We start from the raw sequence: 13,669 nt of genomic DNA on the forward strand, positions 1-13,669 counted from the left end.
AAATCTCATGGCAGCTTCACCAAAGCGTACTATTCTGTAGTAATGATTAAATTTACTTAGTAATTAAAAGCATTTTATTGTTACAAACAGCGCTGGGCTACTCAATAATATGACTCCGTGATATGACTAAAGATGCCAAATTAAGACTAAAGAAGCGTTCATTAAGATATAATATTAGTAAATGTGAATTAAAACTTCCTAATTGTTAATTAAGGTGGCGTAACAAGGATTGCGTGTGAATGTCGAGATTCCACTGTAGAAAGTGCGAGCACACTGCAGCCTACAGGTACGATCTCTCCTGGATGCGTCGTCGCAATGATAAGAGGAACAAACAGCATGGTTTTTAACGCAAAGCAACGTTTATTTATATACACTAGGCAGCGATGCTCGCTCACTATGTATGGCGCGCACGCGCAGATGATTATTTTTCTGCGCGTGGGCTTCGCCGCTGAGTGGACACTGGTAGGGTCCTCCTAATTATTTTTTGGGTTCCTGTACATCATGACATGGTGAGGAGAAGGAATAAACGTTTATTTTTCGAAACAGTGTAGCGGTGTAAGTTCCGCGTTCACCTTAGGTGGGAGGTCTCATCATTCCAGAAACCCTGTGGCCTTCGCTGCCTCCTTGGCCCTGGCGACGAGACGTCGTTGTTGGTCCAGGTCCTCCAAGGAGAGCTTGGCTTCCCACGTTTCGAGAAGGTGTTCGTTTTTTTTTTTAACAGCGTCGCAGGTGTTTGGCGGAGGCGATGGTGACGCATTCATGCAAACAACGTCGCTTGTAGCTACGAACAAATAGAGACGGTGAGCTTAATGAAATAAGTCCTGGGAATAGCTGGGTAGCACGGGGTCTCCAGCTGCATTTTCTGAGGGCCAAAGTAATGACAATGCATCGCGATCAGCATCATGCGCCGAATTCTCGCTAACATGTGGCAGGGTTAGATTAAAGTACTGGCTTAAGACTTTTTTAGGGGCATGGTAATTAATCTTCAACATTGGCCGCTTCAACAACTTTCAACGGCAAACTTCAACGCTGGCTGACACAATCGTTAGATGTTGCGCTTGCATGGCTATTCCGTTAGTGTGTTACTCTATCGAGCAGTTTTGTAGACTTGACTGAGAAAAGGTCACTAAATACCTCACCCGTTACAATAACGAAAAAAGCAACGCTTCGGGGCTACCGTTAGAAAAAAAAAAGTAACGCATGTTACTTGGGTAGTTACTTCATTGAGAGAAATTTAAATAATTACGTATTAGATATAAGAGCACCCAGAAATGATACTATTAAGATCCTACTTATATCTGACAGAAAAGTTCTAGCCCAAACCAGAATTTTGTCTGAATTATTCTTACAAGAAGAACGCTCTGCACAAATGTGTCGGACCTCAGCAATATTATAGTGGCCCACGAAGACATTACACACAAAATGAGATATCGTCATCAAAGGTTTCCACGAAGGAAATGTCACTTGGCACTCAAAACTTTTGAAGTAACTTTGATAGTGTTATTCTACTTACACTTCTACTTACAAGACACATACTGACATTTTGTAGTCTTGAAGAAATGCTTAAACTGCTTTGTTCTGAAGAGAGATTGTATGCACACATATTAAACGTTTCTTTTTTTTGCCAGAATGATGGCTGCTAAAATTGAGGGTAATTATGCGACTGTACCCAAGGTCGATATAGCTAGCTCGAAAATTAATGACAGAAACGTACATCGGCAGTTGCCTACAAAAGAAAGCAAACTTCGCTAAGAAAAGAAAATAATAATAACCTCCTGAATATTGCAGGAACAACTTTTTCATCACTGCAGCCTGATGTAGAATTAAAGCACCAGCTGAATTTTAAAGCTGTCACAGGACAACTCTTCTCGATTCCTAATGAATACGTCCCCAGCGACGCGAAGTAGAAGTTTGGACGTATTGGCTTGGCGAGTGGCAATAGAGGGCCGCTTGGACCAAATGAATGTTGGGGAAAGCTCTGGCAAAGTAGCGCCTATGAGGCTTGGGAGGTTTCTGTGGCACTCCCGCGATAATCGTGATAAAAACTAGAGAGTGACGCGACAACTCCTGACAACACGAAACAAGAACGTAATCGCGTTACCAGTTGAAGTTCCGGAGGGGTAGCAACTACGTTAATAGACGTAACATGCTACTTGTAACGCGTTACAGTCAACACTGCCATCAAGGCACAACTTGACCATCATCATTGTCATCCTGTTTCGTGTTAAGCCGGTATTATGGTTTATGTTATGAATAATTATGGCGTAGGGCACACTTCGTAACTGTAGTAGTGGTATGCGTTCTATAATACTTCTAAACGGCCACTGTTTCGCGCACAGTCATTAGTTTATTTATTTATTTATTTATTTATTTGTTTGCATACACAGATACACAAGGACACAGAGGAAAGAGGGAGAGAGCAAGCTGACAACTGCCACCTGGAGGGGCACAACGCCTGCCCACTTTTTCGGGAGGAGGGAAGAAACAAAGGAAACAAAAATTAGAGGAAAGAAGATGAGGAATGAAAAAAGAAATGGCGAAGACTTCGAGTATGAGTAAAAAACATGAATAAAAATAATAAATATAAATAAATAAATATAACAAAAACCGTCTATGAACGGGTGGCCAGGTCCGTTCGGTTCATAAATGTAAGGAGAGCTCGGTGGGCCTGGTCGCGTCGGGAAACGCAACCGCTCGCAAAGAGGTAGTCGTCTAGTGTCGCGCACTTTGGTCCTAGGAGTTTATATTCCTTAATCAGCAAAAACCGCTGCGTAGCAAACGTGGGACAGTTCACTACGAGATGTTTAAGTGTTTCGCAGGAGCCACAAGCTGTGCACAACGGACTGTCCACAGCATAGTTGAAGCATGCACCAAGAACCGAGGCGAAGCTACTAAAAGCGAAGACGATGTGAACGGGGCCCGATTACAGGCCTCCAGTCGATTCGCCTCCAACTGATTATGCTATGGCGTGTTACGGTGGGAAGCGAAGCGTTCTCAAAGTTTAAAAAAAGTTTTCTGGTCTTGCGTATGCGTTTACACGCTTTACTTCTACAATTATTCCCAGCCAACTATCTAAACATTTCGCCGCTCTGCGTTTTGTCACGAATCTTGCCACAAAATCGTCCTAACTTTTCTCTGCCCATGCGCGCCCGTCGCGCCATCCGTGAGATGGCTCTCACTCTACCTTGTGAGCTCTGCGACGCCGCCCTGGTGGTGGCGTCGCGATCGCGGGTGTATTGATCCTTTCGGATAGTGGTTTTCTAGAACAAGGCCAGATGGCAGTGTGATACCACGAAAATAGCATCCATACATTCAAACAGGAAAGGGAATGCGATCATTTGAAAAAAAAAATCAAATAACAAACGATGAAATCGCTGATGATGTTGATTAGCGAGTAGTGTTTAATATTCATACTACCAGTTTTCGTTGAAATCTACTGAGAAAGAGTCACGTTGAATACTGTAGTCCCTTCTGTATTTCAATATGTTATTTCTAAAGTTCTAGCTGCCTCTGTGTACATCAGTTTACGTAATTGTGGTATTTTTTGTAAGTTAAAAGTGATTGTAATGTAACTTTCATGCAGCTCGTAAAAGTGTCTAGCAGCGGAGCTGTTACCTCGCCCAGTTATGACGTCACTGCGTGTTTGCGGATGACCATCTGCCACAGCGGCGGCTAGCTTAGCAACGACGCACCGAGGCTCATTTAGCTTACTGCAACTTGAAGGGGTGGAATAGGGAAGTGAGGTTGAGGATAAAGGAAAGGAGTAGGGAAGAGTGTAGAGCACTGCATAGCCTCGGTCAGTATAGAGTTAAGCAAGGGGAAGAAAAAGAGAAGTGTGGGTGAGGAAGACTGATGATTGGGCAAGGAGCAGGGAAATGAAGAGGAAAAGGAGTGGGTGAGAGGGTAAACTATAGAGTAGCCATTTACACCATGATATAGGAAGGACAGGTACTTAGGGCAGGTAATAACCGCGGAACCGAACCAAGAGATTGAAGTGACTAGAAGAATAAGAATGGGGTGGAGCACATTCGGCAAGCACTCTCAAATTATGACAGGTAGATGTCACTATCCCTAAAGAGGAAGGTATATAACAGCTGTATCGTGCCGGTACTTAGCTACGGAGCAGAAACCTGGAGACTTACAAAGAGGGTTCAGGTTAAATTGAGGACGACACAGCGAGCAATGGAAAGAAAAATGGTAGGTGTAACCTTAAGGGACAAGAAGAGAGCAGAGTGGATTAGGGAACAAACGGGGGTTAAGGATATGAGAGTTGAAATCAAGAAGAGGAAACGGACATGGGCCGGGCATGTAGCGCGTAGACAGGATAACCGCTGGTCATTAAGGGTAACTAACTGGATTCCCAGAGAAGGCCAGCGGGTTAGGGGGAGACAGAAGATTATGTGGGCCGATGAGATTAAGAAGTTTGCGGGTATGAATTGGCAGCAGCAAGCACAGGACCGGGTTAACTGGCGGAACATGGGAGAGTCCTTTGTCCTGCAGTGGACGTAGTCAGGCTGATAATAATGATGATGATGATGATGATAAGAAGGGCTGAAAGAGCAAAAAGCGATGTGCCAAGCACTTCTGAGCTAGCATAGTCACGCAAGGTATATCATAGCAAGAAGGGAAAAACTAGAATGAAAAGAAATGATGTGAGGGTGAGGAGGATGGGAGAGGGTAAGTAGAGCATAGCCATGTACAGTAAGCGGTGGAAAAGGCAAATAGTAATTGTTGGGGTCTAGCGTTCCAAAAACATCATATGATTATCAGAGACACCATGTAATTATGAGAGACAAATTTCGACCTCGTGGGGTTCTTTAACATGCACCCAAATTTAAGCACAGGGGCCTCAAGCATTTTCACCTTCATCGAAAATGCGGCCGCCGTGGCCCGGATTTGATCCCGCAAAATGTGGGTCAGTAGCAGAGTGCCTTACCCCCGTATTCACAAACGCTCCTTCACTCAAGAGCTCTCCTCGACTTGAAAAAACCGATGGGAGCGCCGTCTCTTGGCAAACCAAGTCACTGCATATCGGCAATATTCTGCAGCGATTCTTGAAAAGCGCAGCGTCAATTTCAGTCAAGCAGCGGCGCAGTGCTCAACCCAGTCAAGTGAAGGATGGAATTCGAGTCGAGGAGCGTTTATGGATACGGGGGTTAGACACCAGACCATTGTGGCGGGTGGGGAAAGGTAAAGTGATGGCGAGAAGGATGGAAATTAGGAGGAGGATATTTTCTTTTCTATTGCTGGCTGCGTTATTCTAAATTTAAGTCAGACCCTCTCTGTCAGTCTCCAGATGTCTGCTTCGTGCGTAACAAGGGTTAGCCAGAAATTTTTTTCGGGGGGGGGGGGGTGAGGGGGTCACTTTTTCGATAAGAAGGGGGTACCGGACCGACAAATGGTCATTTTGCGCCACGTATGCCATGGCAAAAAGACATTTTGAGGGTGCAGGGGCCATGGGTTTAGTGTACCACCCCCGAGCTACGCCACTGGGGGGTAAGTAACGGTAAAAAGCGGCCTGCTTCATTTTATACATACTTATTCAAAATCCAGAGTATTCCATAAAAAAAGAACAAAAGATTGCCTGCTATGAATTATAAAACGTACAGTAGAAGCCACGGTGTCCCAAAGCCATTCAATATTAACGCGGAATAAGAAACCTAACGAAGATTTTACTTCCGGCCGTGGTAGTGAAAGTGCTCTAATGCCAACAAAGTGTCAGCGCCATCTCTTCGAAGCGGGTCTAGTTTCCTCTGCTGTTGTCCTCAATAGACCGCGAGATGGCGGGGCGCACAAAAGCAATCGATACGGCTCCAACAACGCTTTTACAGGAGTATAAGAGATGGCACCCTGACACTGCTCCTGCTAGCAGAGAGAACACATAATGCGCGTGTTTCAAACATTGCAAATGTCGAAAAATGTTACAGTTTCGTTTCATGCACCGTTTCAAAGCCAGGTACCGATGAGCCTAATCTCTGGTAGAACTTGCCGTAAACATCAACGTGCCCACGATACATATCTATGTTTTTTTAAAAAAGAAGGCATCCATAATAGGGAATGTTTATTTGACACTACAGGAAACTATAGATCACTGGCCCAGAACGAAACAGTAATGATGGTTTAATGCTAATGATCAAAGCAGTGAACCTGGTCGACAAAGTACCTTCCAGTCATCTGCCTTCTCAATGTTGAGCTATGAAGCATAATACGCCACTTAGATTGTTTCGACGACTGAAGGCTTCTTTACTTCGTTTTAAATAAAAAAAGAGGTGCAATAACAGCTCAAGAATAAATTTTCGTGCAAGAACTTGAGGCATGACATGTATAGCAATGCGTAGAAAAAAAGTGATGGAAGACTGCTGTTTAACGCATTTCTGCTACGCTCGCGTATCGTGGTCCCAGCAGCGCGGCTACGAGTACACCACGTCATCACCACAGTACGTACTAAATACAACTTATGTGTGTTCACGTCACTGGACCACGACATGATTATGACAGAGACCCTAGTGGAGGGCTCCGGAAGTTTCGGCCACGTGCACATAAGTCTAAGCAGACGAGGCTTTAGCATTTTGCTTATATCGAAATTCCGCCTGCATTCAATCCCGTGGCCTTCAGGCCAGCACTCAAGCGCCATAACCATTAGACCACCATAGTTGGTAGCTGATTAGCCACCGTTATTCTTTGCTTAGCTATTCGTCCTTGCCTGCTGCCGCTGCGGTGCTGTCGGTGGTGCCTCCGCGGAAACGACTGCAGTCGGCGCTTACCACTTTGTGACGGCGTGGCGGAACCACACTCCTTGTTTCGATGTATCTTTCTTCTCCGTGCCTCGATGGCGTGTCCGTGGGTCTGCGACGTCGGCATGCTCTATCCTTCTCGACAACACGGCTGGACTGTGATTGCGCTACCGAATGACTGCGTCCGACAGGCTCCATCTTCCATTCGACAACGGTGTTCAGCTCCTCCCCATCTAGATAACCTGGCTCCGATTCACTACTGCGCATGCTTTGTTCCTGATCACACACTTCGAGCTTATCTCCGCGAGTCAAGAACTAGATAAGTGACGTCATCACAGCCTTAAATATCATCTGATGACATGCCACTATTTTTTGTGCTGGTGCCAAGCCATCATTCCTTATCTGATAGAGAGTTTTTTTGAGAGTGAGAATTTATTAGAAGGCAGAGAGGTCGGCCTGAGCTAGTTCGCTCTAGCCTGCTACTCTACACAGGGGATAAGGGAAAGGGGAAGGAAAGAGGGATGAAGGGTGATGATGGGGACAAGAAGAGGTGGTGCGTATGTACAGTAGCCACTTAGCATAGTACCCTACAGTCTAGTTTCTAGTCCAGTGGTTTTTATAAAGTCTAGAACAGCCTTTGTAGCAGTTTTTGACACTGTTTGGTCGTTCATTGCTGACAATATGTGGCTTTCACTTAATGGTGTTCGTCCAATGCTTGCCAACGTTGCAGTGAGCATTTTTCTTTGCGCCACGTATAATGCACAGTCACAAAATATGTGAGCTATCGTTTCGCGCACTTGGCAGCGTTCACAATTTGGGCTGTCCGCACGGCCAATTAGGTGAGTGTAATGGCGAGTGAAGGCGACGCCCAGGCGAATTCGGTGCAGTATATTAGCATGTCTTCGGCTGATTTTATCTGGAAGACGAAAAGTCATACCGGGGTCTGTTTCCCGCAGGCGCTTGTTCCGGTGATCTGGTAGCGACCAGTAAGTGGCAGCGCATTCGCGCATGAGTGATCTCAACAATGTGTTGACGTCACCTCGCGAGTAGGGTACTTTGACGTACATAGGAGCGTTGTATATTGCCGCTCTTGCTTCGCTATCGGCTGTTTCGTTGCCAACCAGGCCGCAGTGTCCAGGAATCCATTGGAGTGTAATCAAGTGACCACTCCTGTGTGTTAGGTCAAATGCTTGGACGATTCCTAACGTTAACTCGTAAAATTCGCCTCTTCTTGAGTTAGAATAGATAGTTTGAAGCGCTGATTTTGAATCAGATAGAATCGTCCATTTACGCGGTGCTTGGTCGTTCACAAATTTTATGGCTTCTTGTATAGCAACAAGTTCTGCAGCTGTCGAAGATGACCTATGATCTAATTTGTACTGTCGGGAAATACCGAGTTGAGGGATCACGAAGGCTGCAGCTGAGGCGGATGAAGTTACGGATCCATCGGTGTAAATGTGTACAGGGTCACTGTATCGGTCATCTAAATGTGCCAAAGTGAGTTGCTTGAGGGCAATATGAGAAACATGTGACTTATACGAAATTCCACGTATGTGAAGGCACACCAGTGGTTTAGTCAATGTCCATGGAGGCACTGCAGAGACTACGGCAGGTGCGAAGCCTGACGGGATCATGTGCCTATGCATATCGAGGCATCGCGAATAGGTACAGCTTGGTCGGTCCACTTGTAGCGAAGACAAAGGGTGCTGTGCATGTCGGGTCAGTAGACGAAGGTGCACTCGAAGAGGCTCACAGGACGTGTAAACCTGTATAGGGTAGGTGCGTGACTCCTCTATAGTGCCAGAGGTAGATGTGCACCGTGGCAGGCCAAGACATATTCTCAGTGCTCGTGCCTGAAGGCTCTCTAAAGTGCGAAGGCACGTTGCCCGCATGCTGGAAAGCACAGGTGAGCTGTACCTTATATAGCCCACAAATAATGCCTTGTATAACTGCAGAAGACTTTTCTCCGAAGGGCCCCATCTCAGTCCTGCTATAACACGAAGGACATATACAAAACTGATTAGTTTGTTTCGCAGCACAGTCACATGCTTTGACCAGGACAGGTTGCGATCAATGACGACCCCTAAATAGCGGTGGTGCTTAACCACGGGAATCACTGCTCCGTGAGTGAAGATTGGGTACCGCGACATTGATTTCTTCGTAAATGCCAATGCAGCACATTTTGCTATTGAAAGTTCCAGGCCTTGACGACGTAAGTACTTAGATGTTATTGATGTGCTTTGTTGTAGCCTTGCTCGCAGTTGTGGTCGCGTTGCTCCAGATGCCCATATGCATATGTCGTCCGCATACGCACTGATCCTGACAACGTCGGGAAGCTCAGCTTCAAGGCCAATTAGTGTTATGTTAAAAAGCATGGGGCTCAGGACGGCGCCTTGCGGAACTCCACGGCTTACGAGGTGCCTGGCCGTGTCACCATCGGATGTGGACATAAAAATGGTACGTCCTCTGAGATAGCTCCCTATCCATGCGTGTAGTCGGCCACCTACGCCGATGTCTTCAAGTGCATCAAGAATGGCCTCATGATAGACGCTATCGTACGCGCCCTTTATATCTAAGAAAATGGCCCCTACCAATCTCCGACGTTGTTTTTCCTTTTCAACAGAAGAAACTAGATCTACAACACCATTTATAGATGATCGACCACTACGGAAGCCATTTATGAAATCTGGTAAGCCGACATTATTCTCTAGCAGCTATTCCAATCTTGCCAGCACCATGCGTTCCATCACCTTACCGATGCAACTGGCTAGGGCAATGGGTCTATAAGAAGACAACTCGTGTGAACACTTGCCTGGTTTCAGTAAGGCCACTATGCGGCTGCACTTCCAACTCTCTGGGACTGTCACTGTTTCCCACGTAGAGTTGTAGAACGACAAGAGAGCTTGCCTTGCTTCCTGGCTGAGGTGATATAGAGCCGAATAAGTAATTCCGTCAGGCCCGGGTGCGGACGACCGTCGGGACGTAGAAATCGCAGCGTCGAGTTCGTGCATTGTGAATGGTAAGTCGAGGCGATCGTCGCTGGATGGCGGTGAGGCTAAATTCGAAGGTAATATCGATGAAGAGGTCATACCTACGAGTAAGTGGCAGTAATCTTCTGCAACCTCTACTTCAGGTCGACCTTGCTTTAGAGCCAAAGATCGGAAAGGGAACAACTGTTGAGTGGGCGTCTGAAGGCTTCGCACAGTTTGCCATATTCGAGACAGGGGTTTTCTGGGATCAAGAGAGCTACAAAATACCCTCCACCGTTGCCTATCGAGCTTATCGAGGTGTCGCAATACATGTCGTTGTGCTTGGCGTGCTGTAGATAGGTCAGATGGTGATTTCGTCCACCTGTATTTTCTCTCTGCCCGGCGACGAATTGCACGAAGGTATTCATATTGTGCGTCAAGTTGTGATCTTGGTAGCGGCACATTCACAAGTTTCGTATGCGTTGTTAAGGCTGATGCAATTAGGCTTTCTATTTCAGATATAGATTGAATGTTCCCGCACTGAGCATTTACAGAAGCTTGGAATCCTGGCCAGTCTACGCTTTTCACAGGCCGGGGAGACGAACAACGGAATCCTTTTAGCTGTATATATGTAGGGAGATGGTCACTTCCATGTGTTTCAACGTCTACAAACCAATAGGTGGTAGGCAAGAGACTTCTGCTCACAAAACATACGTCTAGACAGCTGCTGTACGATGCGCCACGGAGGTAAGTAGGTGAGCCATCGTTAATGGACATAAGTCACTGATTGAGCACAAAATCGGCAATGTCCCTACCGCGGGTGTTCATTGAGGCAGAACCCCACATGGGATGATGTGCATTAAAATCCCCAACCAATACATGTGGTCCAGGGCAAGCTTGGAGAACAGACAAGAGATGGGGACAGTCCACGTGGCTTCTAGGAGGAATGTATCCACCAATGATTGATATTGTACGTCGCTTGTGCTTTATAGATAGGCAAATATAGTCGTTAGAAGCATGAGGAGCCACGGCATGTCTCACGTACGTTAAATCTTGACGTACGCATATAATTACTTTGCTCGTATTTCGATCATCACGTGACCACAAAGTGACGTATCCGGAAATACGAAACGACGACATCATATTCGGCTCACATATTACAACCAACGGAAATTTGTATTTAAATATCCGTTGTCGAAAGTCAGACAATCGGCTTCTCAAACCTCGTGCGTTCCACTGCATTATAGCAGAGGTGCGCACACGTTCATCGTAGAAATTCACCATATTGTTTATGAAAGGGTCAGCAGTAGCGGTTCCAGCACGTTGAGGATCTGCACTGCTGTTTTCGCTCCTGGCGTGTGTAGCTCGTTGAGAATCGCACGAATAGATTTTAATAGATGCTTCAGCATAGTTTGGCTCTTCTCAGTGTCTTGCCTATCATTTTCCGCCCTCTTTGAAGTTGCAGCCCATGATGTGGTCTTTTTTATTGCTCCGATCGGTAGCGAAGGCCACTCAGTATCTGAAGCATCGGCGTGCAACGCGGGCGCTGGTCCACTTTCTGCATCCCTGGAACGTGGTGCGTACAACATGGGTGTAGCGGCCTGATAATGCGCACGTGTATGTTCATCTGTTGCTGATGGTGATGCATCACTCCTATGTCCACTATGATTTCGCTGGTGCCTACGTTTTGGACGACGTCTGTGTCGGCGGATGGATGTGACTGCCTCTCTGTGTGTCGAGTTGTCTCTGACCATCTTCCGCAGGACGCGAATTTCTTCTTTGATCTTCGGGCACTCCTTCGACGTTGCATCATGTGCACCAGAGCAGTTTGGGCATTTCAATGGAACAGCAGTATCGCAGTTTTCCACCTTATGAGACCCGCCGCACCGCTGGCAAGTTGTCTCACTTTTGCACACTGCGCTGACGTGTCCCAACTTGCAGCACTTGTGACACTGCAAAGGCCGTGGCACGTAAGGGCGCACGGGATGTCTCACGTATCCAACCTTCACGCTAGAGGGCAGAGTCTCAGAATCAAATACTAGTTTGATGCAGCGAGACTGCCCGAAGCGGCGTATGGTCACGATTTTGACTGTTGACGTCACAAGATTCTGCAGGTCAGCGTCTGTGATGTCAGCGTCGACGTCATTTATCACGCCAGTCGTTGTTCCTTTCCCGTGAGCGAGAAACGCGCGAACTGAAATACTTCCGAGCTGCGTGACGGCCTTCAGTTTGTCAAGAATGGTTTTGTTTGTCACATCAACTGACAATATGTTTTTCCTGCTATTTATGCGAATTTCACTCACTTGAGCAGGTGCTACTCGCTCGAAATAATTAGTCAACGACTGCCTGTTTAGTGAGCTCAGGTTGTCTGATGTAGACATGGGTACATACGAGATGGTGAAACATTGCTTGCCTTTGTCTAGCGCTGGTTGTGGCTCCGCCGTTGATGACGTCCTGCGAAGCTTCCTTTTCAACCGGCGGGTATGGAATGTCCTGAAGTCGGCTTCCGATTCCATCTCTTCCACTGATGAGCTCTCGGTAGAGTCATCGCAAGGAGCATATGCGCCAAGGCGGTCACCCACATTCGGTCCATCCTTATGCAAACGGCTAGGGCCCGCTGTCTCGTTGAATAGATGTTCCCCCATCCCGGGGGGTGACGTCTTCCGTTCCGCTTGTTCAGAGAAAGTCAGGAATTCTGACAGTTTAAGAAAAAACGATAGTTGTTCAAGGCAGAATTACGCCCGAACGCCCCTTATCTGATAAACTAACACAATTCCATCGCCTTTTACTGCTAACCGGCCTTTACGAAGCGCTTATCATTCTTGGCGGCAGTGTTGCGACGTCAAGCCTTTTCATGTTGGTGATATTGAACTAAACTCAGGACTTACCACTTGTGCATCTGCCATGGTTGTTCCTTGGCGGTGCCTTGCGCGAGCTCGAAGCCAGCCAGTCTACACTATACTAAGCGAAATAAGAATACCTTCAGGATAATAATAAAATTCAGGAGCACTAGCCTTATCGGAGCAATGGATTGGAGCGAAGCTTCGCGCCTGCTCTTTCTTTCTTTTTTTCTTTTTTTCTTTCTTTCTTTCTTTCTTTCTTTCTTTCTTTCTTTCTTTCTTTCTTTCTCAATCTTTCTTTTTTTTTTTCTTTCACTGAGCCATTCACACTCCCCTTTTTCGAAGCCTCCAAGATCAGGTGGCTCATCTCGGAAGTTGTGGAAATCTCGGAGCCTGCATTGCGATGGCAACGCACCGTTTCAACGGCGCATTTCCGGAGCTAATCTCTGAGGTCCCGCTTTTTCTTTCCTTTCTATCAGAATTCAATACGCCATCCATCCAATTAGCAGCGCCACACCTCAGCTGCTATAGGCAACTAGGACAGTTATCCGTCAATATCTAGGCCACAACTAAATGTGGTAACGTGAAATGACACGCGACCTAGATAAAAGTTGAGATTGCTATGTTAGAAATCGCTTAAGGTGACACTGCATAGGCAGATCTTGGGGGAAAAAAGATTACTCACCCCCTTGGGTGTCCAGGCTTAGTTCTTTCCTGGCGTGTGTCAGCATGGTGATGGGGCGGTTAATCCTCAAAGAACACGACGGTCACTCCGGAGCTACGCGTCTTGGACGAACCACGCTGACGCACGCATCACAAGCGGCATGCGCACAAGCACCCACAGGACGAGACACACGCACAATTCTGCGAAGAAAGAAAGAGAAACCAACAACAGGTGTCAGGCTTCTATGTGTGTTGAGTAAAACGTTTTGTTTTATGTGGAAAAGAAATACGCTTTAAAGGAGTCCTGACAACCAAGTTTCGATTATAGTTTCTGTTTGTCAGGTTAATGGCTCATTCCCAAACAAACTATCGAAAGGTTAGCACTTACTTTATAATTGAATATTTCTATAAACGCACGAGTGGCCCGAGAGTCGGGCTACGGTGGTGCACTTGCGATCCGTGA

At 46.5% G+C, this 13,669-nt stretch overlaps 1 protein-coding gene across 2 annotated transcripts in view; it reads right to left on the minus strand.

Annotated features, from left to right (window-relative positions):
* The window catches only part of LOC119173957 (uncharacterized), a 224,473-nt gene extending 211,068 nt beyond the window's left edge, over positions 1-13,405 (minus strand). For both annotated transcript variants that reach the window (XM_075895013.1, XM_075895012.1), the window contains exon 1: positions 13,229-13,405. In XM_075895013.1, coding sequence (XP_075751128.1) covers positions 13,229-13,274 — 46 coding nt within the window. In that variant the 5' untranslated portion in view covers positions 13,275-13,405. The remainder of the gene's footprint in view (positions 1-13,228) is intronic.
* Between the last annotated feature and the right edge of the window lie 264 nt (positions 13,406-13,669).

The sequence above is a fragment of the Rhipicephalus microplus genome, chromosome 5, assembly GCF_043290135.1.
Source record: "Rhipicephalus microplus isolate Deutch F79 chromosome 5, USDA_Rmic, whole genome shotgun sequence".
Taxonomy (NCBI): Eukaryota; Metazoa; Arthropoda; class Arachnida; order Ixodida; family Ixodidae; genus Rhipicephalus; species Rhipicephalus microplus.